The 23,434-nt window shown below is 33.1% G+C and overlaps 3 protein-coding genes across 4 annotated transcripts in view; 2 read left to right on the top strand and 1 right to left on the bottom strand.

The window, feature by feature from the left end:
* LOC111679650 overlaps positions 1-5,823 on the top strand; it is a 31,310-nt gene extending 25,487 nt beyond the window's left edge. The window contains exons 2-6 of the mRNA XM_046945280.1: positions 2,781-2,888; positions 3,181-3,379; positions 3,495-3,673; positions 3,741-3,903; positions 4,251-5,823. Of these exons, the coding sequence (XP_046801236.1) occupies positions 2,781-2,888; positions 3,181-3,379; positions 3,495-3,673; positions 3,741-3,903; positions 4,251-5,422 (1,821 nt within the window). The 3' untranslated portion in view covers positions 5,423-5,823. The remainder of the gene's footprint in view (positions 1-2,780; positions 2,889-3,180; positions 3,380-3,494; positions 3,674-3,740; positions 3,904-4,250) is intronic.
* Positions 5,824-9,202: 3,379 nt separating this feature from the next.
* On the bottom strand, positions 9,203-11,577 carry LOC111679653. The gene is made up of 2 exons (XM_023441242.2): positions 10,749-11,577; positions 9,203-10,682 (listed from the first exon to the last, which is right to left on the bottom strand). The coding sequence occupies exons 1-2, from the start codon at positions 10,899-10,901 to the stop codon at positions 9,675-9,677; spliced, it is 1,161 nt and encodes a 386-aa protein (XP_023297010.2). The 5' UTR covers positions 10,902-11,577; the 3' UTR covers positions 9,203-9,674.
* A 535-nt stretch (positions 11,578-12,112) lies between these two features.
* LOC111679655 (microtubule-associated protein futsch) lies at positions 12,113-23,366 on the top strand. Of its 2 annotated transcripts, none has more exons than XM_023441245.2 (8): positions 12,113-12,747; positions 13,088-13,272; positions 13,333-14,028; positions 14,098-16,542; positions 16,662-20,481; positions 20,770-21,061; positions 21,132-21,217; positions 21,282-23,366. In XM_023441245.2, the coding sequence occupies exons 1-8, from the start codon at positions 12,528-12,530 to the stop codon at positions 21,899-21,901; spliced, it is 8,364 nt and encodes a 2,787-aa protein (XP_023297013.2). In that variant the 5' UTR covers positions 12,113-12,527; the 3' UTR covers positions 21,902-23,366. The 2 variants fall into 2 exon arrangements, with proteins under 2 accessions (XP_023297013.2, XP_023297012.2); XM_023441244.2 differs by having other exon boundaries at positions 21,129-21,217.
* The last annotated feature ends 68 nt before the right edge of the window (positions 23,367-23,434 follow it).

Raw genomic sequence — 23,434 nt, 5'->3', positions numbered from 1 at the left:
GACTAGACTATAGACTAGACTATAGACTAGACTATAGACTAGACTATAGACTAGACTATAGACTAGACTATAGACTAGACTATATACTAGACTACAGACTAGACTATATACTAGACTATACACTTGACTATTGACTAGACTATAGACTAGACTATAGACTAGACTATATACAAGACTATAGACAAGACTATAGAATAGACTATAGACTAGACTATTGACTAGACTATAGACTAGACTATAGACTTGACTATAGACTTGACTATAGACTAGACTTTAGACTAGACTATAGAATATACTATAGACTAGACTATTGACTAGACTATGGACTAGACTATAGATTATACTAAAGACTATACTATAGACTAGACTGTGTACTAATGACTAGATTGTGTACTATTGACTCGGTTATAGACTTAACTATAGCCTTAATAATAGACTAAACTATGTAGACTAGACTACATATTAGACTATATACAAGAATATAGACTAAATATAGACTATGATCCGACTATGGACTATAATCCATAGAATTCAATAATCGATTTTAATAAAAACTTTCGATTTCAAACAAAAAAGACTATTTTTTATTTTTAAGAAAAATAGCATTTTGTAAAAAGATCAATTGTCTAGAGAATAAAAGTTTTAAAATAAAAAAATATAGATAATTTCTAATAATGTTCCTTGTGAACCTTAGCCTATACTTAATATTTCTTTTTATCATTATTCATACGCCTAGGTCTAACATGGTAGTTCAGGCTGCAATAGATACACACATTGGTCTTATTGGTCCCTTTGTGTAACATAAGTACAATATAAAATGCAATTTCTTTTAAATATAATCTATATTTTAAATTATTAAATAATGAGGTTTTATTTTTTTCAATTAAACAAAAGATAAATATTTCTTTGATGTTCTATAAAAACGATTCTTTAGTAATTTTAATTAATATCGACCTTTAAAAACAAAGACAAAAATCTCTTTAAAAAATTCATGACTTTATAAAAAATTTAAATTCTTTATTGTTCAATAATAACAAAAGAAAACACTTTACAATAGTTTAATACTATAATCTTAAGAATTTGTGGGTTTTTAATTTTCAAAAATAAAGGAAATATTGAGCAAATCATTTACACAAAATCTTGGTAAAACATACTAATAGTTTTTTATTATAATTTTATCGTTTCTCTATTTTATTTTATTTTTTTATCATTTTAAAGTTGGTACCTATACCAAATCATGTGTAAATACAAAAAAACTACATGCATTTTTCTTCCAAACATTTAAACACATACATACATACATACTTTCATTTACATAATAATAATAAAAAAAATAATAATAATGTACATAATAAATATTTACTATACATAATATTTATATAGTTGTATGTATATGCTTTTGGCATGAACAGTATTTCTTTTTAAAAAAGCATGATTTTATTTTATATTTTTCGGCATAATGGTGAATATTTTCCAAAAAAAAAAACAAAAAATTAAAACACTTAAAACACTTGCTTATTAAATTATAAGTGTCTATGTAAATAAATATTCATATCTTTTTATAAATATATATAAAATATATAACTATTACATAATCGTACTATACTGTATATAAATATATAATAAATATAATATTTAATTTGTTTCAATTTAATTTACTTTTCATTTTGATTTTTTTTTTTAATTAAAATAAATTTTATTATTTTGATCAACTGTTAAAAGAGACACATATATAATTACATCATATACTTTAGCCTAAATTATAGTCTAGACTGTAATACACATTACAGACTACAGTTCACACTGCAGACTATAGATCACACAATAGACTACAGTCCTGACTATTAGCAATAGACTTGACTATGGGCTACGCTATAGACTTGACTAAAGAGTAGACTATAGAATAGACTAAAGACTAGTCTATAGACTAGACTTTACACTTGACTAAAGACTAGACTATAGACAACACTATAGACTAAACTACAGACTAGACTATAGACTAGACTACAAATTAGACTATAGACTAGACTATAGACTCGACTATAGAATAGACTATAGACTAGACTACAAATTAGACTATAGACTAAACTATAGACTAGACTATAGACTAGACTATAGACTAGACTATAGACTAGACTATAGACTAGACTATAGACTAGACTATAGACTAGACTATAGACTAGACTATAGACTAGACTATAGGCTAGACTATAGACTAGACTATAGACTAGACTATAGACTAGACTATAGACTAGACTATAACTAGACTAAAGACTAGACTATAACTTGACTAAATACTAGACTAAAGACTCGACAAGACTACAGATCAGACTGCAGACTCTGACCAACTATATGCTTAATAAATATAAGACTATAATCCAGACTAGTGTCTTCATTGTAGTGCAGATAATATCTTAAAATTTAGTATACGCTACGGACTATATTTCAGACTAAAGACAAAACTATAGTTTAGTCTATAATCTAGACTATAGTGCTGACAAACTATATGCTAGACTATCTATGAATATATGTGTCTTTTAAAATTATTTTTTTTTTATTTCATGTTAAATAAGTATGTATGTATTTACGTGTACATAGTATTTATTAATTTTTTCTTAATGTTTCTTTAAATTTTCGTTTTTGTGTAATTTATTGGATGTTTTAAATACAAAAAAACAAACATATTTATATAAACAAATTAATTAAAACAACAATAACAATAAATGTGTATTTAAATAATAATAAATTTTTGTATTTTGTCATTCGCGTGGTGTTATTAGTGTGCCCAGGGAAGAGCTGCTTGGTTGGAACGTGGACGTCGTTGCAGTGTCCAAGAAAGTCAACAACAAGCGGCAGCTTGTCACCGGCGTTGGGTAAAAAGAAATAGAGTAAGTGTTCATATGGCATAAAACTACCTATGAGAACAAGTAATAAAAATCACTAAATATTAAAGATCAAAACTAAAATCTTGCAGCTAAAGCTTTAAAATTTTTTATAGGGATAGCTTTATAAGTGTTGCTAGCTCTTTAAGCTTTTAAAAAAATCTAAAAAAAGAAAACAAACTCCCTTTTAAAAGTTTCAGCCACTAAAGGCTTTTATTTTTTAAAATTGCTTCAATAAAACTTTAAAACAAGTCCCTGAATTAAAAAAAAAACAAATGTTTGATAAAATATTTAACAGATACAGGATGCCTCTTTGGGTGGTTCTTCGGATGATGAGGACTTTTTGGGAGTTCTGCGTGGTCCAAGCACTTTTGCAAATGCTTTTTTATATGTTGGTCTGGGAACAATAGCACTCGGTTTAGTTATAGCCTTTGTAGGTACTGGTGAGAAAGGCTTCAAAACAGTGGAATTGCGTCTAATTGGGCCATCACTTATAGGTAACGAAACAAACAAATAAAAACACTTTAATCTATTTCTTATGCTCAAGGCAAATATTTAAAAAAAAAATATTATAAATTATTGTTGTTGATTTCCTTGCGATCGTGTGAGCAGGCCTTGGATTCATATGCTGTATGTTACGCATATTATTTTGCATATGTCCCTCCCATTGTATATCAACGAAGAAGAATGCGCGTAAGAAAAACGGCAACAAGATCGATGCCGATCATACAACCTCACTGCTAAGAGGAGAAAGTAAACGAGTTTCAATAGCTCGAGGTCCTGGACAACAGGTAATTTGGGAAATTCTTTTAATTTCTTTTATTTTGACTCCATTTTTTATTTATTTGCATCTTTAAGCCAAGATATCCCATTACACACAAAAGATCGAATAGCAAAATGCTTAATGAAGGCATGGAAGCTTTGAGACAAATCGCCACCACCTCATTGTTTATGCAAAATGAACAGAAACCCATGACGAATCGTATTGTTCCCATTATCAAAGAACCGGAAAATGTTAATGGTAAATTTAATTATAACAATTATTTAAAAGATTAGTCTACAGATCTTTCTAGTTGTATCAGTATATATCCTCTATAAACTGAACTATATATAATTCTATATACTATAGATCTAAGATCTCTAAGATCAGCCAATTGGAGCTCCTTAATCAGGCTATAAATTCTTGTATAGATCTGCCAATTGACGCACCTAAAGAAAATACTCTCTTCTATATATCTTTTCTATAGATCTGACTACAAACTCTTGTAAAGTTCAGAACATAAACTCTTCTATAGATCTGAGTGGTGACAAATTTTATATTTAAATCTTACTAATATTCTGATTAACTTTCTTTTAATTTCCTCAAAGCTGATGCAAATGAAGCCACCAACGACAATAAGAAAACCTTAGAAACAATGTCCGCCATGGATATGTCCCAAGAGCAAAATACAAATTCAAGCCCTATAGCAGCTATTGATAATGAATTAACAACTACTAAAACTGCCGTTTTTAAAGCACCTTTAAAAGAGACAAAGGTGGAGGAGGAAGAGGCGAAAGACTGCTCAGTAATAGTGAGTGCGAGTAGTGGTTTCAGCAACAACAACAACAACAACAACAACAATAATAAACTATCACGTCAACGTACAGCTGTTCATCAACCAACACCTTCGGTACATTTGCTGGGACAACAGAATGAAAGTAACCAGCAGCAGGAAATGGAAACATCATTGATGTTCATAAGAAATCCTAAAATAACCAACGAAATGCTTTCATCACAACCTCCTCTCCCAACAACAACAACAACATCAGCAGCTGCTGCAGCAGCAACAACTACAATAGATGCAGCTATTTCATCTTTAAATTATTCCAAAGCCGACAACAGTCTTATACCGCCTATACATGGACCCAGTAGTATGACAAAAAGTAGTTTACTGACTGCCAGGCCTCAGACAAGTGTTTTAACAGCCGCCACCAGCAGTAATACAAATACTGCTAGCACTTATGCCGCTGCACTGGCGGCAGCCATTTCTTCCCGCGGTAATACTGAACGAGCGGAAGGCCTAGTGCGAGGACCTTTGGGTATGCCCATGCATGTGCTGGCTGCCTCATCCTCCACCTACGCCTTACCAGCCTCAGCACCTAGTGTTTGTCTGGTAAAAACCTCCACATCCGCACCACTTCCAGCACCCTCAACAGCTCCCTCTATACTCAACAGCACAACAACATGCGACAGCAACACAGCTCATCATCAGCAAACTATACCCGGTCAAGTGGTACAGGATGTCAAAACTTTGAGTCATACGCTAGCAACAACTGTGCCAAATACCAAATCATCTGGCAGCGAAAACAACTATAGCAGCACAACTTTAAAATTCCCCGCAACAACAATGTTATCTTCCACATATTCGGGTAGTTCTTCTACGCTTTCGCCGAACAGTCTTATAGGCTCCACATCATTTACCACGCCCACCACTCTACCCACTACCGGCAGTAAATACGAGCCGGAGCTCTTGCTAAGTCCAGCTAAACTTGGTCAGTGAACAAATAAACGTAAGCATAATTGGTTAACTATTAAACCTAAGAGTTAGAGTTATTTGCTGTAAGTATTATCAGTGTTTTAGAGAAATGCCAAAACGATAAAAAATGAAAAATGAAAAAAAAACAAATTATCCACTCTATGTGTATAGAATATTAAAGGATAAATAGCAAATGAGTTATGCTCCTCAACATATTGTATTAAACAATCATTTTTATTTTTTTTATTTTCATGATTAATTTTTATGTATTTTATAGTTTAACTATGTAGAACTAATTATTCCTTTAATACTAAAAACAAGGTCTGGTCATAAAGCAAAAACAAAAGTAAAACAAGTAGTAAAGTATAGTCGGACATGGCCGACCATATAATACCCTACACCATGAGTATATTTTTAAAATTTTTACTTTTTATAAAGAAACTTTTATGTTGAATATTATTCCAAAATATTTAAGCAATTTATTGATAAAAAACTAAAATTTCTAAATGACGCTTTATATTTGTCAAATATGGGCCGATCCTCGGGAAATTATGGGAAAAGTATATATTTTTAAATAACAGTTAGTTTTGTTGAGTTTCATTGCGATACAAATGGCTACAAGTCAATTTTAGACGTTTAAGACATTTTTTGAAGGGGGGCTTGTATGGGGGCTAGGGTCAAATAAGGGCCGATCCTTACGAAAATCTGCAGTGTCATTTATACTTATGTAAAACTTATTTGTGCCAATTTTTAGAGAGATAATAGAATATTTGACGTAATTATAGCATAAAAAGTTCAAATCGGGAGGTACGATTGTATGGGGGCCAAGCATTGTCCCTGTCAATGCTTGGTCCAAATTTCATCAAATTATCTTGAAAATTGCGGCCTGTACCTTGCGCACAAGGTTTACATGGACAGCCAGCCGGACGGACGGACATGTCGTAATCGACTCAAAAAATGATTCTGAATCGATCGGTATACTTTAAGGTGGGTATTAGACCAATATTTTTGTATGTTACAAACATCAGCACAAACGTAAAATACCCTCCCCACTATAGTGGTGTAGGGTATAAAAAAAATGCTATATTTGAAAAGTGGTCTTTATAGAGAATTTTTGATAAAATGTTATACTTAACAACAAAATGAAAATTATTATGTACTCCATGTTTTAATTTGGGTTGATCAGCAAAGGGTTAGTGGGTATTTAATTTAAACAAAAAGAAAAACAAAATTAAACCAAAAATTGTTGTTAATCTCGGAAAGGTGCTTTTTATATCAGAATTTAATTAGATACGAATTTAGATAGATAATATTATTTATAAGGTCATCCACAATACATACATAAACACAACATTAACAATTTGCCATTTACATTTAGGGCTTTAATTAAGGCATTATTTTTTAGATTTAAATTAAATGTCCCGGTTTTTTAGTAGCTGTAGACATCTCATCAAGAGATGCTCGACATCCGCGAACCAATCTGCCCGTTGTCTAGACTACAGTTAAAGATTTAATGACAAGTTTACTGTGAATACATATTCGGATATTGAAGTTAAATATCCTTTAGTAACTCATCAAGCTAAGAGCTCTTTCTATGGCTGAAACATTAGCCTGTTATATACTGCATAGAAACTCACTCTTTTATTATAAAAAGGAGATGTAGAATCCACCTCACACACTCTTTGATGTCTTGAAACTATCAGTGTAGATATCGACGGATATATTTACTGAATGAAATCAGACAAACAGTCGTCATCGACACTGAGAAGGTCTTGTCAATATGTGTTAAAGAGTAGTAGTCAATATTGCCGGGTCGCATTAAATTACCAAAACCGTTAGACCTCCTTTGAACCGTTGAGTCTTACTGCTGAGTTAAGCGTAAGTTGTTTAACCGTAATATGGGTTCAATGAAAGTAAAAAACTATTTCGAAATCTTAAATTTTCAACATAATTTGTGTTTTAAAGGTTTTTTTCTTTCGAATCGAAATAACAAGTAAGGAATTATAGTCGTTCGAGACCGACCATATTATATGGTCGGCCTACACCTGTTACAAAAAGTAATAATAAAACATTTAAGTTGAATTGTACCTTGCCTCAGATATACTTAAGCCATTTATTGTTGAATAAAACTGTGGACCTTTAAGTCAAATTTTGAAGAGAGCTAGGTCAAACGAGACCCTATAATTATAAAGTTCATGAGAGTCATCAAGGCTAGTATAGAAATCGCTTTTGCAACTTTTTGTCGACATACGGGTATATTAAACATAAATATGAACTTAAAAGTCCTATTCGGCGGGTACAGTTGTATGTGGACTAGGTGAAATAATGGTCCAATGTTAACCATTTTTTATAGGCTTCGTCTACTGTACCATAGAATATCATTGAATTGTCTTCAAAATTGCTAAATCGACTTAAAATGATTCTTTACTGTGTCTGGATCTTTTTAAAAATATTTGCAACAACTAGACCAAAGAAATAGAAAAATAGATTCTTTACTCAAATCATTGAATAAGGACATTGTTTAGCGGCTTTGAAAAAATTTATTTTAAAAAAGTTTTTAAACGATTTCGGTCACATAATTATTCTTACGTGGTTAAGAATTAAACTTTGCAGAATAAAGTTTATCTTTCAAACAATCTTTGATCAAATAATATTTTTATTTTCTTTCTAAAAATATCATAAAGTTTTTATTTGCTAAATTATAGAAATATTTTTTGTAATTGTATATAAACATTATTTATATTTACTTTTAGTTGTAAGATGTTAATAAAAAAGTTAAAATAAGCATAAAACCTAATTCCAATAAAAAACAAAAACAAGCCAATCGATAGCAAAAAATTTTTATTCAAAAAATTTCTAACATTTCTCATAACACAAACACGAATTTTTTACCAAATGTTTATTTCAATTCATAAGCTACAACTCTGCCTTAGATTTTCGTTTAATTTATATTACAAAAATAATTATTTTCAAATATAAATGACCAGATCTTCTCTCAAACTTCATTAATACAATAGAAATATAAAAAAAAACACACATAAAAAGAATCAAATATAATTTAAGTAAATAAAATCATAAATAAAATGTAGCAAAAAAAAGCAAACTGATATTGAAATTGCAAAAACGAAATATTAAAGTAAAAAACAAAATTCGTCAACATGAGAAAGAAAATATTAATAGAAATATATAAATGAACGAATGAATGAATGTTAGAAAGAAAGTACTATGTATCTATTTATCTATATTATTAAAATATATATATTTATAATTATTTATATGCATAAAAATACAACCACAAAAAAAGGCAGTTGTTAACTGAATTAAATAATAATAAATAATAAACAAACAAAAGAAAAAATAACGAACTAAATAAAAACAAAAACTGTTATGTATGTGTATAGTTTATGTAAATTTTATTATTATATTATTATTAATTATTATTAAAAAAAATTATTATTTTGTTATTTATGTATGTATGTCGATTATGTTTAAAAAAAAATAAATGAATTATAAACTGTATTGTATTATTAAATAAATAAAAATTATTAAATGGTGCATAAATTCTCGATAATGTAGATAACATATAATGTTCATATAATTAGCATCCAGGTGGGTATAAAATGTTGTTGTTTTAGCAGCGACACGTGTAAAGTCGTTGTGACAATCCTTGGTTGTTGTTCGTTAAACTCCAAGTCGTTCCGGTGTGAAGAACCGATTGCCGTGGGATTGTCGGTATCAAATGTAATGCATTTTGTTTAAAAATAAAAGTTTTTCGCAAGAAAAGCTTTCAAGTGAAAAAACAAATTTTAAAAGAAAGCTTTCAATTGAAAGAACCAACGTTTGAACACAAACAGCTTTATTGGTGAAATGCAAAATTTTAATATTTAAAAAAATTTTTTATGATTATTTTGCAACCTTCTTGCAAAATAATTGAATAAAATAATTTAAAAAAAATATAAGTGTAAATTAAAAAACTAAAGAAAAAAATAAAATAAATGAGCAGATTAATTTATTTCTATTACAGCATTTTTCTAAAGTAAAGAAAACACAAAACAATATTATATTGTTTAAACCTTTCAAAAAAAATGTAAGGTATAATGAAAAACAAGACTTTACAACAACTGTGGGTGTAGGAAATCTTGCCAAAAGTAAGAAAAACATACATAAAATATGAAAAATGAAATAATAGATATAAACTTACAAGAAATATGTTTCTTTAACTAAAATATCGTATATAAAAAAAAAAAAAAACGTTTAAAATATAATAAAATAGCAATTAAAGTTCTAAAGAATCTTGGGAACCTTGCTGCATAATACGCAAATTAGGCACCTTATGATTATCGGTAGGATTTAAAGTATCATCGAAACTGGTAAGAGCTAAACGTGTTTTAAAGGTTTTAGCTGACGATTCTACAGAACGAGAACGTGCCTGATGGGTACCATTACGATTGCGTACACAACTCAGAGGCGTACGTTTACCTTTTAACGAATCATTTTTATCGATTTGTGAAACTTTCAACTTAGGTGTTGTGGGTATTTGATTTTCCCGATCTTCATAAATTTGTTGACGCGATAGACGTCGCTTTGGCTTACGATGTGTGGCTTTTGGTGAACTTTTCTTGCCAGCTCTTACACGATCCAAGTGTTTATTCATGGGCTTGTTTACCGAGTGCAAATCATTGGTATCATTGAAATCAACATTGTTGGTTTGTGATGCCAGGGACACAACACTACTATTGCCACTGGTATTTAAATTAAGCGTTAAGGTAGCTAATATATTTTCAAGCATAACATCTTCACTTGTTTCATCCGCTTCATCATCATCTGTGAAAATAATTGGTGTTCTTTCTACACCTATTGAGGGAGAACGTGGATCGAATTCTTGTTGCGGAATTATAGGAGTCTGAGGACTTGTTGTTATTGGAGCTTCTAAATCTACAAATACCTTTTCTTCTGACATTTCAATATCCACATCTTCTACAGAATTATCTTGAGTTTTATCCTCTGACTGTTTTTCCATAATTGCACTTTCAGGTAAACGAGGTTCTACCATAAGATCAGCGAATGTATCATCCAGTGTAAGGGATTTTTCTAAAGTATCTTCGAACACCAAAGGTGTACGATTAAGATTTAGACTTGGTGATCTAGGATCATTAAGATTGTAGGTGAAACCCTTAAAGAAACGTTTTCGCAGTATATCCAAAGCATTATCTGTATTAGAATCATGTTCCGGCATCTCCGCTGGAGCCAGTTGCACATTAGTATCAATACGTTTATTTTGCAGCTGTTAACCAATAATAAAATTAATTAATATTTATGAATGTTTTATTTTATTGTTGGCAAAACTTACATAGATTGGTGTACGACACTCTGCTGGTGATCTTGGATCCAAGCTATTATTTTCTCCCTCAACATTTATATTAATGATACGTGAGCTGGCACCTGGCGCAACAGGTGTACTGGATAGGTAACTGCCCTCGATTTTTGTTTGTTTCGCTCCCATTTTTAATAATCAAAAAATTAAACACAAACTTATACAAAATTCGAATACAAAATGAAACTAAATTAGCGCGTAACGCGTTCATAGACCTGCGCCGACAAATATTAACATCGGCGGCGACTGACACTAAATATGTCGGAGGTGGCTTAAAATTGGCTAAGCCGGCCAAGTTTTCAACTACGTTTAGTTTTTAAATTTTCAACGATTTTAAATAAAAACGGAATCCTAGATATCAGAAAACGGAATTTCAAACAAAACAGAACAAGCTCAAAAGTTGTGTGAGCAATTATGCAGAGATGGATAAAAAATTCTTAAAAATTAAAAACAAATTCCTTCTCCAAGTTACATCTGTACCGAATCCGAGTAAATTTCTCGTTTAAAAACAAATTCGCAAAATTTTTCCCGTTTTAAAACCGAGTATACAAATCTAGTGGAAAGTATATCCAATTTAATTTTATGCTAATTTCTTTATGAAATGAACAAGCAAGAAGATAAACCTGCGTCGACGTATATTAACGGCGTTAGCTAACACTAGAAATGTTGACGGAGGTTTAAAATCGACTGTAAGAAGAGAAGGTTTTAAATTGTTAACGATTTTATATAAAAACTGAATCCGAGATCCGAGCAAATATTTAAGAAATAAACTTTTTTAAATGGAAATCTATTTACACTTATTTATATGTTTAAGATATTTATATGAAATCATACACAAAATTAACATTTTCTTTTCCAACCACTCCTCATTTAAGCACAAAAATCGGGTTATTTGGACAACCGTATACCACAATATTCCTCATAATTGTTTTATTAGAAAGACAAACAAAACATTTTGTTTTTAATATTATTTAAATAAATACTATTTTTTTAATAATTTTCTAATTATGTATGTACAACAAAATATACATTTTATCGATAACTTACGATAACAACTTTCTTAATGCAACTCTGTCGTTAGTGTTGTAAATTGTAAACACTTTTTTGACAACTATAAACTATTAGTAACCAATTCAACTATCTAATGATTTTTTAAACAATTTCAAAGAAAAATTTAAAATATTCTTCAAAATAACTTGAATTGACCATTAAAAAGTGATTAAATTTCATTTATGGTTTCCTTAAAATACTTCTCAGTAATTGAAAAAAAAAAACAAAATAATGCTTTTTTTATCGTATACCCATACATATTTGCCAATATTAAGTATTCAGTACTTTTACAACTCTAATAAATACTTGTGAACGAGTATAGTTTGTTGTATTTTGTTGAAAGAATTTTGCGAAAATTTTAACTTTTGTAATAATAAAACGAAATTGTACAAATATGTGTCGTCTGTTGTTGTCCAATCTGAATCCAAACCTTTGCTAAACAATGTCCCTAACATTTTAAATTTAATCGAGAAAATATTTCGCAAAAAAATGCCCATCCTTTTGTGAAAAAGCAGAAAGAAAAAAGTGCGATGAAAATTTTTCACGGTTACCAGAATACAAGAAAAAAGCAAAATATACCAAGAAAAATAAAAAAAGTGATAAAATAACAAGTTGAATCATAATAAATTATAATTTTTTATTAAATTAATTTCGTTTTTATACGGAGCAGAATTTTTTGATTGGTTTTGAATAAAATATGCAGTGATGGCGTCGTCTATGCTAACAGCGGCAGCAGCAGAGGTGTCAGGTTCAGCCTCAAAAGAGGTTGATGTGGATGAGACGTTAAAATCTGCTTTACATGCTTGCGCCAATGATCCGGACTTTGCTATTATATGTGATTTTCTACAGAAATTTTCAAACGATTTGGGTCTAGATTTACCCAACTTTAAATTATTAATGCAATGGTTGACCAGAACAGATGAAGGTAGGTTAGATGTATTAATAAAGCGTGTCGCGAACACACACGTACAAACCGATATAAACATTTGCAAATATTTGTACATACACATGTACAAATATATAAGAAAGTTGGAAAAGTTGTTCATATATTTGGTCTTTTTTGGAACACGGATTAAGACTGACTATATTTTAGTCTTAATAATGTCTTTATTTGAACTTTTTGTCCAAGTTTCCTGGTAAGATTGTGGATGATCTAACATCCAATATTAGAAGTTTTGCTGGTGATGCACCACAAGAAGCGGTGTCTATCTATCAAACTATCTATCTATTTATCTTCAATAAAACCAGATTTTTTTCACTTCTAGTTTCTCCCCAACTTAGAGAAATGCAAATAAAACTTTTAAGAAAAACTCGCAAAACAGTACACGAGAAGAGTTGGGAATCTGCTCTCAGTAAGTTTTGTTTCACCTATTCTGCCCATGATGCTTGGGAAGTTGAACGTTTTGGTTACAAAAATGCCAGCGTTAAAGTAAAACTTCGTATTTTAAGGGTAAATGCCAATATTTATATTATTTTCCAAACATAGTACACAACTAAATTAAAATTACAGGAATTACTTGAATGTCAATTTGAGCGTAATACAAAATTTCGGGCTAAAATTTTAACACTTAGTGCTGATTCATTAAGATCACAACCAATAGGACGTGATAGTCTTGGTCATGCCTATTGGGTGACCCAAGATAATGACTGCAATATACGTATTTATCAAGAGCACTTGGATGAAGAAATATGGCAGGTGGTTGCTACAAATCGTGATGAATTCGTTAATTTAATAAAGCGCCTAAGAGGAAGTGAAGTTGTGTTGCCAAGTGCAGATATTGGTATAGTTGATGAGGATACATCCAGCAGTAGTAGCAGTCGTACTGTCAACCAACCAGTGCAAAAACCTCCTCCTGTAGAAGAGGATGATTCGCAGGAAGATGAACAAAAAGTTCCGAAACTAAGTATTAAACTTGTACATGGTAAGAATTTGAAAGAGGATGTCGGTAAAGGGGAGGAAGAGTTAGCTGCAGAGGAAGATGCAAAGCAACAGAAAAAGTCTAACAATCCAGCGGAGGCTAATGATAGCGGTGAAGAAGAATTTGAAGAGGTGGAAGAAGAATATGAAGACGAAAGTGGAAGCGAAGATGAGACAGAAGACGAGGAGGATGACATTGATGATGAAAATAATGCAAAAAAGGACAAGGAATTGGAACAAAAATTGGAAAAAGATTCCAAAGTAAAAGACGAAAATAAAAAAGTGAAGGTATAATTTTAGCTTTCTTTACCTTTAACTTAAACTTTTATTTAGTTTATTTTACTATTTGTGTTTTAGCCTTTACTAATATCTCAGAATAAAGTACTCAACAATGAAAGCAATACAATATCCACTACTAACACTTGTAAAAAACGAGCTTTAGACCAAGTAGACGCTAATTCTCCGCCTCGAAATGAAGGGCAGCAAGCGAGTGCACTAAAAAAATCCAGGCCATCTTTAATGGATTCCAAGCGCTCTACAACTTTAAACAAATATGAAAAAAGCGAAGAAATGGGTGAAGAAGATTATGAAGAAGAAACGGACGAGGAAGATGCTGATGTTGAGGAGGAAATAGAAGAGGAAGACATTGATTCCGTAGCAGCCGAAGAAGATGAAAATGAAGAGAAACTTTTTGAGGATTATGACGATGATGAGGAGGAAAATGAAGTGGGTGAGGAAATAAGCGACCCTGTTGTTCGTGTGACTGGTGAGGGTTCTGGTAAGGATTGTGATGTTGGTAACTATTTACAATTTTTCGATTATGTCCTAAATGATGATGATAAAGAAAATGGTTACGATCTAAGCGAAGAAATTGTTGAAGATGTGTTTTACGTTTGGGGAGAAGGTAGTGGCAATGAGTGTTTAGTGGGAAATAAAAATAATGATGAAGGGAGTCCTACAAACATAGCCACAAAAAATGATGCGGAGCTTTTAAAAACCAATGTGGAAGCTAAATCCGATACCGAATTGGAAAAATCTTCCCCAGAAGATAATAAAAAAACTTTCACATTAAGTCCTAAAACACCGGTTCCTAAGGATGATGTTGCTTCTGCGGATACAACAAAATTGCCGGAAAGTTTAGAGGACAAAAGCCTTAAGCCTGTGGAGAGTTCAGAAAAAACCCCTATGAAAAATCAGGTGAAACATACTGAAGAAAAAAAACAAATTAATGGCGAAGACAAAACTAAAGAACTCGCTAGCAAAACTGAAACAATAGACGAAAAACAAACAATTCCAAAAGAAACTGCAGTGTCTAAAGATAATCAAAAACAGTCAGAGTTAAAACCTAATATAGATGCACCATTAAAAGATAATCAAATATCAAGTAAACCAACAACAATTTTAAAGACAGATTCTACTAAGACAGATGTTATAAGTCAACAAGCACATGCCAGTAAAATGTCTGCCCTAGAATCTTTAAAAAAAGAACTTAGAGAATCGAAACAAAAGATATTGGAAAAGAAATCAATTGCTTCCAACGAAAGCGGTACCAATAAGCTTGCAAGTCCAGCTATTTATAACCGCAAGAGGCGTCTGACAGATCAACTACAAACAACACCTACAAAACCGCCAAATTCCGAAAGCGAAGTAGATTTAAATTCCGAAAATCCAGAAGATATGCTCAACGATCAAGAGTTGGGACTGGAAGAGGATGATGATGATGTAGATGTAGGCGGCAAAAGGCTAAAAATGCGTCCAAAACAAACTAATTCTGAACTAAGAAAGAAAATAGAGGCTAAAAAGGTAGCGGCCAATGATGAAACAACCTCATCAAGCGGTGGCGAAGAAGAACTCAGGAGGCGTAAAAAGATAATACTGTCCAAAACAGCTTTTTCCGCTGCACTAAAAACTGAAGAAAAACCTGCAACAATTGAATCTATCAAAGATAATAATACAGCAAATGATAATCAAACGCTTACAAAAATATTTGAAAAGTCTAGTAATTCGACTGTTAACCAACAGCAAACTCCCATCAAAAAACCCACACAAATTACACCCACCAAAGTAAAACCAACTTTAGCAGAGATAATAGAGAAAAAGTTAAAAAAGACACCAGAAAAAAATGACAATGATACAACTGCCACCACGGCAAAAACTCTATTTCCATCTCCCAATAAAAGTCCTATTACAAAGCCATTAAAAAAGAATTTACTAACCCAAATAAGACAAGAAGAAAGTGATGAAGATGCTGTACCTCGAAAACGTACAAATAGTCAAGATTTAAATTCACAAATTTCAAGTGATATCAAAATAATGGAGACGACAACAACTGAAGATAGCCAAGACACAAAAACCAATGTAGCGAAAATTGTAACAGAAAAACCAAGAACCACTCCGGAACGACAACGAAAGCGTCGCAGCAGCGAAGAAACAGTACAACACGACAGTCCGGAAGAACCCGAAGCCAAAAAAGAAGTTACTGCTATTGTTAAAGACAATGAAGATTCTGTAAATCGCGATAAACCTACAGAAACTATCAAGGAAGAGGAAATCGTTTCAGATTCAAAGAACGTTGAAATAAAGAAAGAGTCTTCAACACCTGTTTCTGGTAGACGCTCCGGAAGACGCAGTGGTGCTGCTCCCATATACGTAGATAATCTACAGACAAAACGAAATCGAGGTGTCGGAAAAAATTCAACAAAAAAAGATTTAAATGATTGCGATAAAGTTGAGGCAATTAAAGAAGAAGACCCCCCAAGCAAGGAGACTAAAACAACCAATTTGAAACAGGATGTTAAAGAGGTAACAGTAAAATAACATGCAGAAACTTTCCTCTTATATTATTTACTTTTTTAAGTAGAATGAAAGTTAACACATAACGTTGTTCCAAATTTGATTAAATTATTTTTTCTCTCTTTTAGAAAAAAATTGCTGATAAAGCACCAAATGATAAAAATAAGTCATGCTCTACTACCGAAAATGTCAAAGAGGATGTTGAAACTAAAACTGTTCAAAGCCCAACAAAATCTGAAACTGTAAAACAGAAATCAAGTCCAACAACAAAAACGCCAGCTAAAGGAGTACGCAAACAACGAGATGTCGACACTACTAACATTATCGATGTCGACAGTGAAACTCCTGTAAGGCAATCACGACGAATAGCCCAACAAAAGATACGAGAAGAAGCTGAGCGTCGTAAACTTGAGGAAATTGCACTGAGAACCATGAAACAAGAGCTAAAAAAGAAGAAAAAAGCTGAAAAGCAAGCTGATCCTACAGTTGTGCCACCTACTGAACCATCTTCTGAATCGGAAGATAGTGATGTGGAAACAAAGAAAAAAGTACAAAAGAAAAAATGTCCGGGAAAGAATGGCAATTGGTCGTCTGGTTCGGAGGAACAAGAAGAACCGGATGAAGAGGATGAGGAGCCACCACATTATGAAACCGATCCTGGTTCACCACTTTTTAAATCCGATCATGAATTTTCACCTGAATCAGATATAGAAGACGAATCTCAGGTAGTGCCCATGAAAAGGGCACGTACTGTACGTAAAGAAGACGCAGAGGAAGATCCTGAAGAAGAGGAAGCCTGTCAAAAGTGCAATAAATCAGATCATCCTGAATGGATTTTACTATGTGACAACTGTGACAAAGGCTATCATTGCTCCTGTCTATCTCCAGTTCTGTTCTACATTCCTGAGGGAGATTGGTATTGTCCTCCTTGTCAGCAAGAACAACTTATTAAAGCCTTAGAGAATCAATTGAAAGAGTTTGACGATTTGGTTGAAAACAAAAAGAAAGAAGAAGAGGAAGTTAAACGTCTAGCAGAGGAAGAAAAAGCACGTCTAGAAATGGAGGAGGAAAGTAAGAAACATAAAAACAAGAAAGGACGAAAAACAAATGCAAAGCGTAACAAAGACAATTCTAGTGCTGAAGATCATTCACACGATGACGATGACGAAACAAGTACAAATTCCGATGAGAGCGTGGATAGCGGTAAAAAGAAGCAATCTAACAAAACGAAAAATAAAAACCGCTCGAAAAATAGTGACAAACGCAATCACCGTGATCGAAGGCATAATGCTACTCGTAGTAGACGAAGTCGACAACAAAAACGTGGTAGTGACTCCGACAGTGATTCCGAGAACTCGAACAAATCCAAGAGTGAAAGCAATTCTTCCTCCTCATCTACTTACTCGGAAAGTGACAATGAACCTATATACAAATTACGCAAGCGTAGACAAATAAATGTGAGTTATCGTCTTAACGAGTATGACGACCTTATCAATTCAGCGCTCAAAAAAGAAATGGATGAAGCAGCTGGCGCTGGCAATTTGGGGCGTGGAAAAGATATTTATACAATAATTGAAGCCGATAAGGAGGAAAAAGCTCGTAAAAAAGAAATTGAAGATGGTGATGAGGAGGCAACCGTAAAACCCAAAGAGGAAGAGGGAAAAGTTAATGAAGTTGATGTCAAAGAAACAAAAGAGGAGAATTCCATAAAGACTGAACCCAAAGAAACAACTAAGGAAGAGAAAAAAGAAGCTTTAGTTAAAGAAGATGATGACAGTGATGCCGAACCTATTATGCGTAAATTTAATATCAAACCATCGCAAAAGAAAAAATCACGCAAACTTACTACTTTGGATATAAGTTCCGAAGATGACAATGCTTCTGATGAGGATTTTAAAGGCTCCTCATTGGATGATGAAGATGAAGAAGACACTTCGACTTCAGCTTCAAACAGTGATTCCAGTCTTGAAATTTACAAACGCCATGGCAAGTCTAAGAAAAAACGACGCAAAGCAGCTCGTAGAGCTTTTCGTGAACGCCGAAAAGATAGAAGATTTGTTGTAGATGAAAGCGACGATGAAGACGTGCAACGTCCAAAATCGAAAAAGAAACGAAAAGATGACTCGGACTATACAGAAAGCGAAGGCGACGACGATATTTCCGAACTATCAGAAAATATTGATAGCGCCGATTTGTGCGATGACACCACAACTGATGAATCCGATGGTAACTGGAGGCCCAACAAAAGAAAGAAGGCTAAGAAATCCTCCAATACATTTGCTCCAAAAATTACCCAACCTAAGAGTTCGCAAGTAAAAAAACCGAAAAAAGTCGAATACTCAGATGATGATGTTAGCGAATCGGAAGAAGATGAGGATGACGACGATGATAATGACAACATTGGATCTGGAAAGGGTATGGGTAAGCAACCACGTTCGCAGCCACTTAAAACAACTTCCAGTTCGTCAAAAACTAAGGGCAAAGGCAAAGAAAAACCACCAACAAAAACAAAGAAGAAAAAGAAGTCATCGGATGATGACGACGTCAGCCAGTCCGATAGTGAAGATAGTACACGACGCACGAGAGGCCGTCGCTATGCCTACATTGAGGATTTCGATGATGACAGTTCGGATGGTGGCATAAAGCCCGGCGTCCAAAGACCTGACACACCACCCGAAGAAAGAGAGAAGTTCATAAAACGCCAAGAGGAAATAAAACGTATGTTGGCTGAAAAGAACGCCGAAGGTGCAAAACTTGTGGCTACACCTCGATTAACACCCATTAAAACTGATGCCGATAAAGATAAACGTTCTCCCACAAAGACCGCAGGAGGAGATTCTCTTTCAACAGTGCCCTTGTCGGTTATACGACAAGCCAAGGTACTTGACATAGACTACTTGCAACGACGTGGGGAAAATCTAGATGATTTAACTGCAGATGTGGGTGAAGTTGATGATTTCGATGACGCTGATCTTCCAGACGATTTACCCGAAGATATGGACGAAGATGCTATTGCTCGAATGGTAGAGGAGGAAGAAGAGTTTGATGGAGCAGTTGCTAGAGATCTACCAACACCAGATGAGGTCTTAAAAACTACAGCTACTGTTAAGCCCGTTAAAACCAGGGATATAGAAAAACCAGTGTTGCCAACAACGGTGGCTTCGCAGTTTCCCACTAACAGTTCTCACCAGTCAACACCACCAACATTACCAACATCAACCGCATCTGGACTTCAAGAGCCTGTAAGAAAGAGACTACCAATGCCAACAATGCATCCTCCACTACTGCGTCATCAATATTTAATGCAAGAATCCATGTCAAACACTCACCACATGATGCAACGTCATGGCGGACCACCTACTACATCTCATCTTTTACAAAATGCTCTTTCAGCTCCCTTAACTCAACCTTTGGATCGAAATTATCCCGGTACGCCCTCTCCCTCTCATCATTCTCTAATTAATAGAATGATCCACAATATTCCTTTGCAACCGACAATTTCACAAGCTTTAGGAGCAGCTAGACCTCCTCCTCAATCACTACCACCACAACCATCCTCAATCCTTGCGAAATCATCCCCTCTGCTCGGTCAGCCAGCGCAGGACAAATCAACAAATCCTCAACCAGTTACTGAAAACAAACCAAGAGGACGACGGAAAAAAATTACACCATTAAGAGATACACTACAAAAACAACAAACAGCTGCGGCCGTCACAGCAGCAACTGCAACAAATTCCGCTTTGGCTTCAGCAACAGCCAAGAACAGTGAAACAATAGGTACTGCTGGTCCCTCCCCATTGCCTCCAAGTGTAATAAAAAGTGGTTCGCCTTCAAAGCTACCAATGCAAGCTAGTGTGATAACCAGTATGCCACCAACATCACATACAGTTACTAGCAGACCAGGGGGAAATATGCCACCAATAAGTGGCGCTTATGTAAGAGCTGAGGGTAAGTATCGTAAACTTTATTCATTTATTTATTTAAGTCCGATTTAACACAATAAATAAGACACGGGATAAAAAACATTTTATAGATTCGATTTCATAAAAGTTGACAGTTAAAGGACCAAAGATAAAATGAGAAAATTGACTATAACACTTGAAAATACCTTTTTTAATATTTCTAAAATTCATTTTACAATTTCACAAATTGTCCTGCTCTTAGTGTGATTTAAAGTTTATACTGAAATCCTGTTTATTCATAAATAAACCTCACATTTGTTTTATTTGTATGAAGGTCCCAGATTTTACGATTTACCTGGCAATCGAATGCCACAAGTTGGAGTCCCACGTCATCGAGGACCTCCACAGATGCCACCAAGCCTATTACCACCACACCCTGCCAATCGATCATCATACGGTCCACCGCCTCCGCTAAAGGGTTCGAGTTCAGGACCTTCTGCTAATCCCACATCTTCATCAAACTCACCAGGTTCAATAAGAAATCCTATGCATCACGTACCACCACCATATCTGGGTATGCCACCTAATGCCCGTCATGCTCCTCCACCACATCTTAATATGTACAGGTAAAAGTTGTAGATGTTGTCTTTATAATTTTTATTTATGTATGTATATATTGAACTCCCCTTTCAGTAGGGCACCTATGTATGGCAATCCTAATTTTGGACCGCGAATGAATTTAAGGCCTCCAATGCATGCGCCCGAGTACTCGACTGGTTCGCGTAAGTTTAATAAATACTTCTATAATGCTATATGAAAATGTTAACTAAAATATAAAATATACAGGTGCCTACCCACCATATGGCTTCTATCCACCACCACCGCCTTTAACAACACCACCTGGACAACGTTCTGGTTCCGGCAGTGCTCCACGACCTCCCACACAAATACCTCCAATTTCAGCAGCATTAACACAAGCTCCTGCATCAGTTATAGTATCTGCTGTAACTGCTAAACCTACGAACACGCCAACGGCAACACCACAGCCTACCCCTCCACCTACCCCCGAAATAACTGAAACCAAACCAAGCGCAATAGGACATGATTCTCCCATCAAAACTGTTTCTCCAAAATCTTCGTTATCACCAAAACCCGTCGTAGCACCACAAACTGAAAAATCCATAATTGCAGCAGTACCGGTGGCTGAGCCACGCAAGAAACTGACTACCCTGCAAGCCTACACCACAAGTACTGATAAGAAATCACCAGTACAACCGACCGGTGATTCGTCCGGATCACAAAGTTCACCAGCACCCACAACAGAAGCTAACGATGATTCCTCAACTCCTGGTCCTACAGATAATGCAGCAACAAGCGAACAAACATCAGCTCCAGATGGTCAAGCTAGTGAATTTAGCGGTCTGGTTAGCTATTTCAGTTCACAACATGATGATTATAACACATAACATTTATAAGAAACTTCAATTTAAAATGTTTCCTTTACTAAAATCTCATGTACATACTATAAACCATTCACATATACTAATGCATATGTATTTATTTATATATATTCATTATAAACATATATTTATTTTTAATTTGATTTAACATTAAAATTGTATTTTACTTTAAATAGCAAAACAAAGCTTTAGATGGTGGTACCCGACTTAGAATTAAAATCCTCTTCATGTATGTAGTTATTAGTCGCGGGAGGTATATATTTACTAAAAAATCACTAAACGCCAAGTGATTTTGTTAGAAGATCTATAATGCGTTTTTAATATAAATTGTTTTAATTTGTAATTTTAGTAAAAAGATCATGCTACTCTTATGTATTTCTTAATAATTAAAAACAAATCTTTATTGAAAATTAAATTATTTAATAAAAATTATTAAATAGACATTTTTCTATAATTACTGTAGCACTCAATTACAACACTTAATTTATTCCATTAACAAAAATCTTTAATTTTAGTTATACTTAAACTATTTTTTTTATTTGAACTAACTAATAATTTTAAAATAGTTATTTTTTGTATTTATGTTTATATTTATTATATAGAAAACTATTGTATTATGTGTTTATTACTTGTCTATATCTATCATTTCATGTTTCTTTTTTTTCATACACATACAAACACGTATTTCGTAAATTTGCGAATAAACTATACACAACTAATTACACATACATACATATTTTTGTTTTCTAGTTTGCTACATATTTTTATAAAACATTTAAAACACATGATTTGCGCAAAAAAAAAAAAACACAAAAATAAATTATTATATATGTAACCACAATTAAAAGGGTTAAACATTAATGAATAATTTTAAGACTTAAAAAAAAGATTTATGTTAAAAAAAACTACATGCACTATATTATGTATGTATAATGTAATAATCAAATGTAACTATAATAATTATTAATTCAATAAAGAATTTAAACAAATATGTATATTTTATGCAATACATGATAACATATTGAAATCGTATAATATACATACTAAACTAAGTATTAAGAGAATATGTCTTGTTAAATTAGCGTTTGAATTATTCCATTCTTGATCAGTATAGACATGTCTTTAGTCAGGCCTATATCTAAACTATAAGAGTTTGGACTATAGTTTGATTTATAGTCTGGAGTAGACTAGAGTACAGTCTATTTAATATATAGTCTAAACTGCAGTCTATTCTAGAGTCTGGAAGTCTTGACTGTAGTCTATAGTCTGAACCAGACTATACTCTAGTAAAGTATATAGTCTGGACTAAAATCTTGTCTATAGTACAGTCTACCTGGACTATAGTTTTGTCTACATTCTTGAATCTAGTCTAGTCTACAGTATGGACTATAGTTTTGTCTAAACTCTAATCTATAGTCTGGACTAAAGTCAGTTCGGCATATATCAGCATATACTATACTAAAAGATATTCATTTAAAAATTTGTTCACCAAAACTAAAATCGAATTTGTTATTAAAAAAATTGTAGAATTTTAAATAT

Source organism: Lucilia cuprina, chromosome 2 (genome assembly GCF_022045245.1).
Source record: "Lucilia cuprina isolate Lc7/37 chromosome 2, ASM2204524v1, whole genome shotgun sequence".
NCBI lineage: Eukaryota > Metazoa > Arthropoda > Insecta > Diptera > Calliphoridae > Lucilia > Lucilia cuprina.
Note: the sequence above shows the minus strand (reverse complement) of the source record. Positions and strands in the feature narration are given on the sequence as shown.

What these genes read in the sequence shown, in the direction of transcription:
- LOC111679653 (XM_023441242.2), bottom strand. Translation starts at nt 10,901, where the DNA reads ATGGGAGCGAAACAAACAAAAATCGAGGGCAGTTACCTATCCAGTACA. An exon ending in AGTGTCGTACACCAATCTAT is followed by an intron (nt 10,683 to 10,748) that starts GTAAGTTTTGCC and finishes ATTGGTTAACAG; the next exon opens with CTGCAAAATAAACGTATTGA.
- LOC111679655 (XM_023441244.2), top strand. Translation starts at nt 12,528, where the DNA reads ATGGCGTCGTCTATGCTAACAGCGGCAGCAGCAGAGGTGTCAGGTTCA. An exon ending in CCACATCTTAATATGTACAG is followed by an intron (nt 21,062 to 21,128) that starts GTAAAAGTTGTA and finishes CTCCCCTTTCAG; the next exon opens with TAGGGCACCTATGTATGGCA. An exon ending in CGAGTACTCGACTGGTTCGC is followed by an intron (nt 21,218 to 21,281) that starts GTAAGTTTAATA and finishes TAAAATATACAG; the next exon opens with GTGCCTACCCACCATATGGC.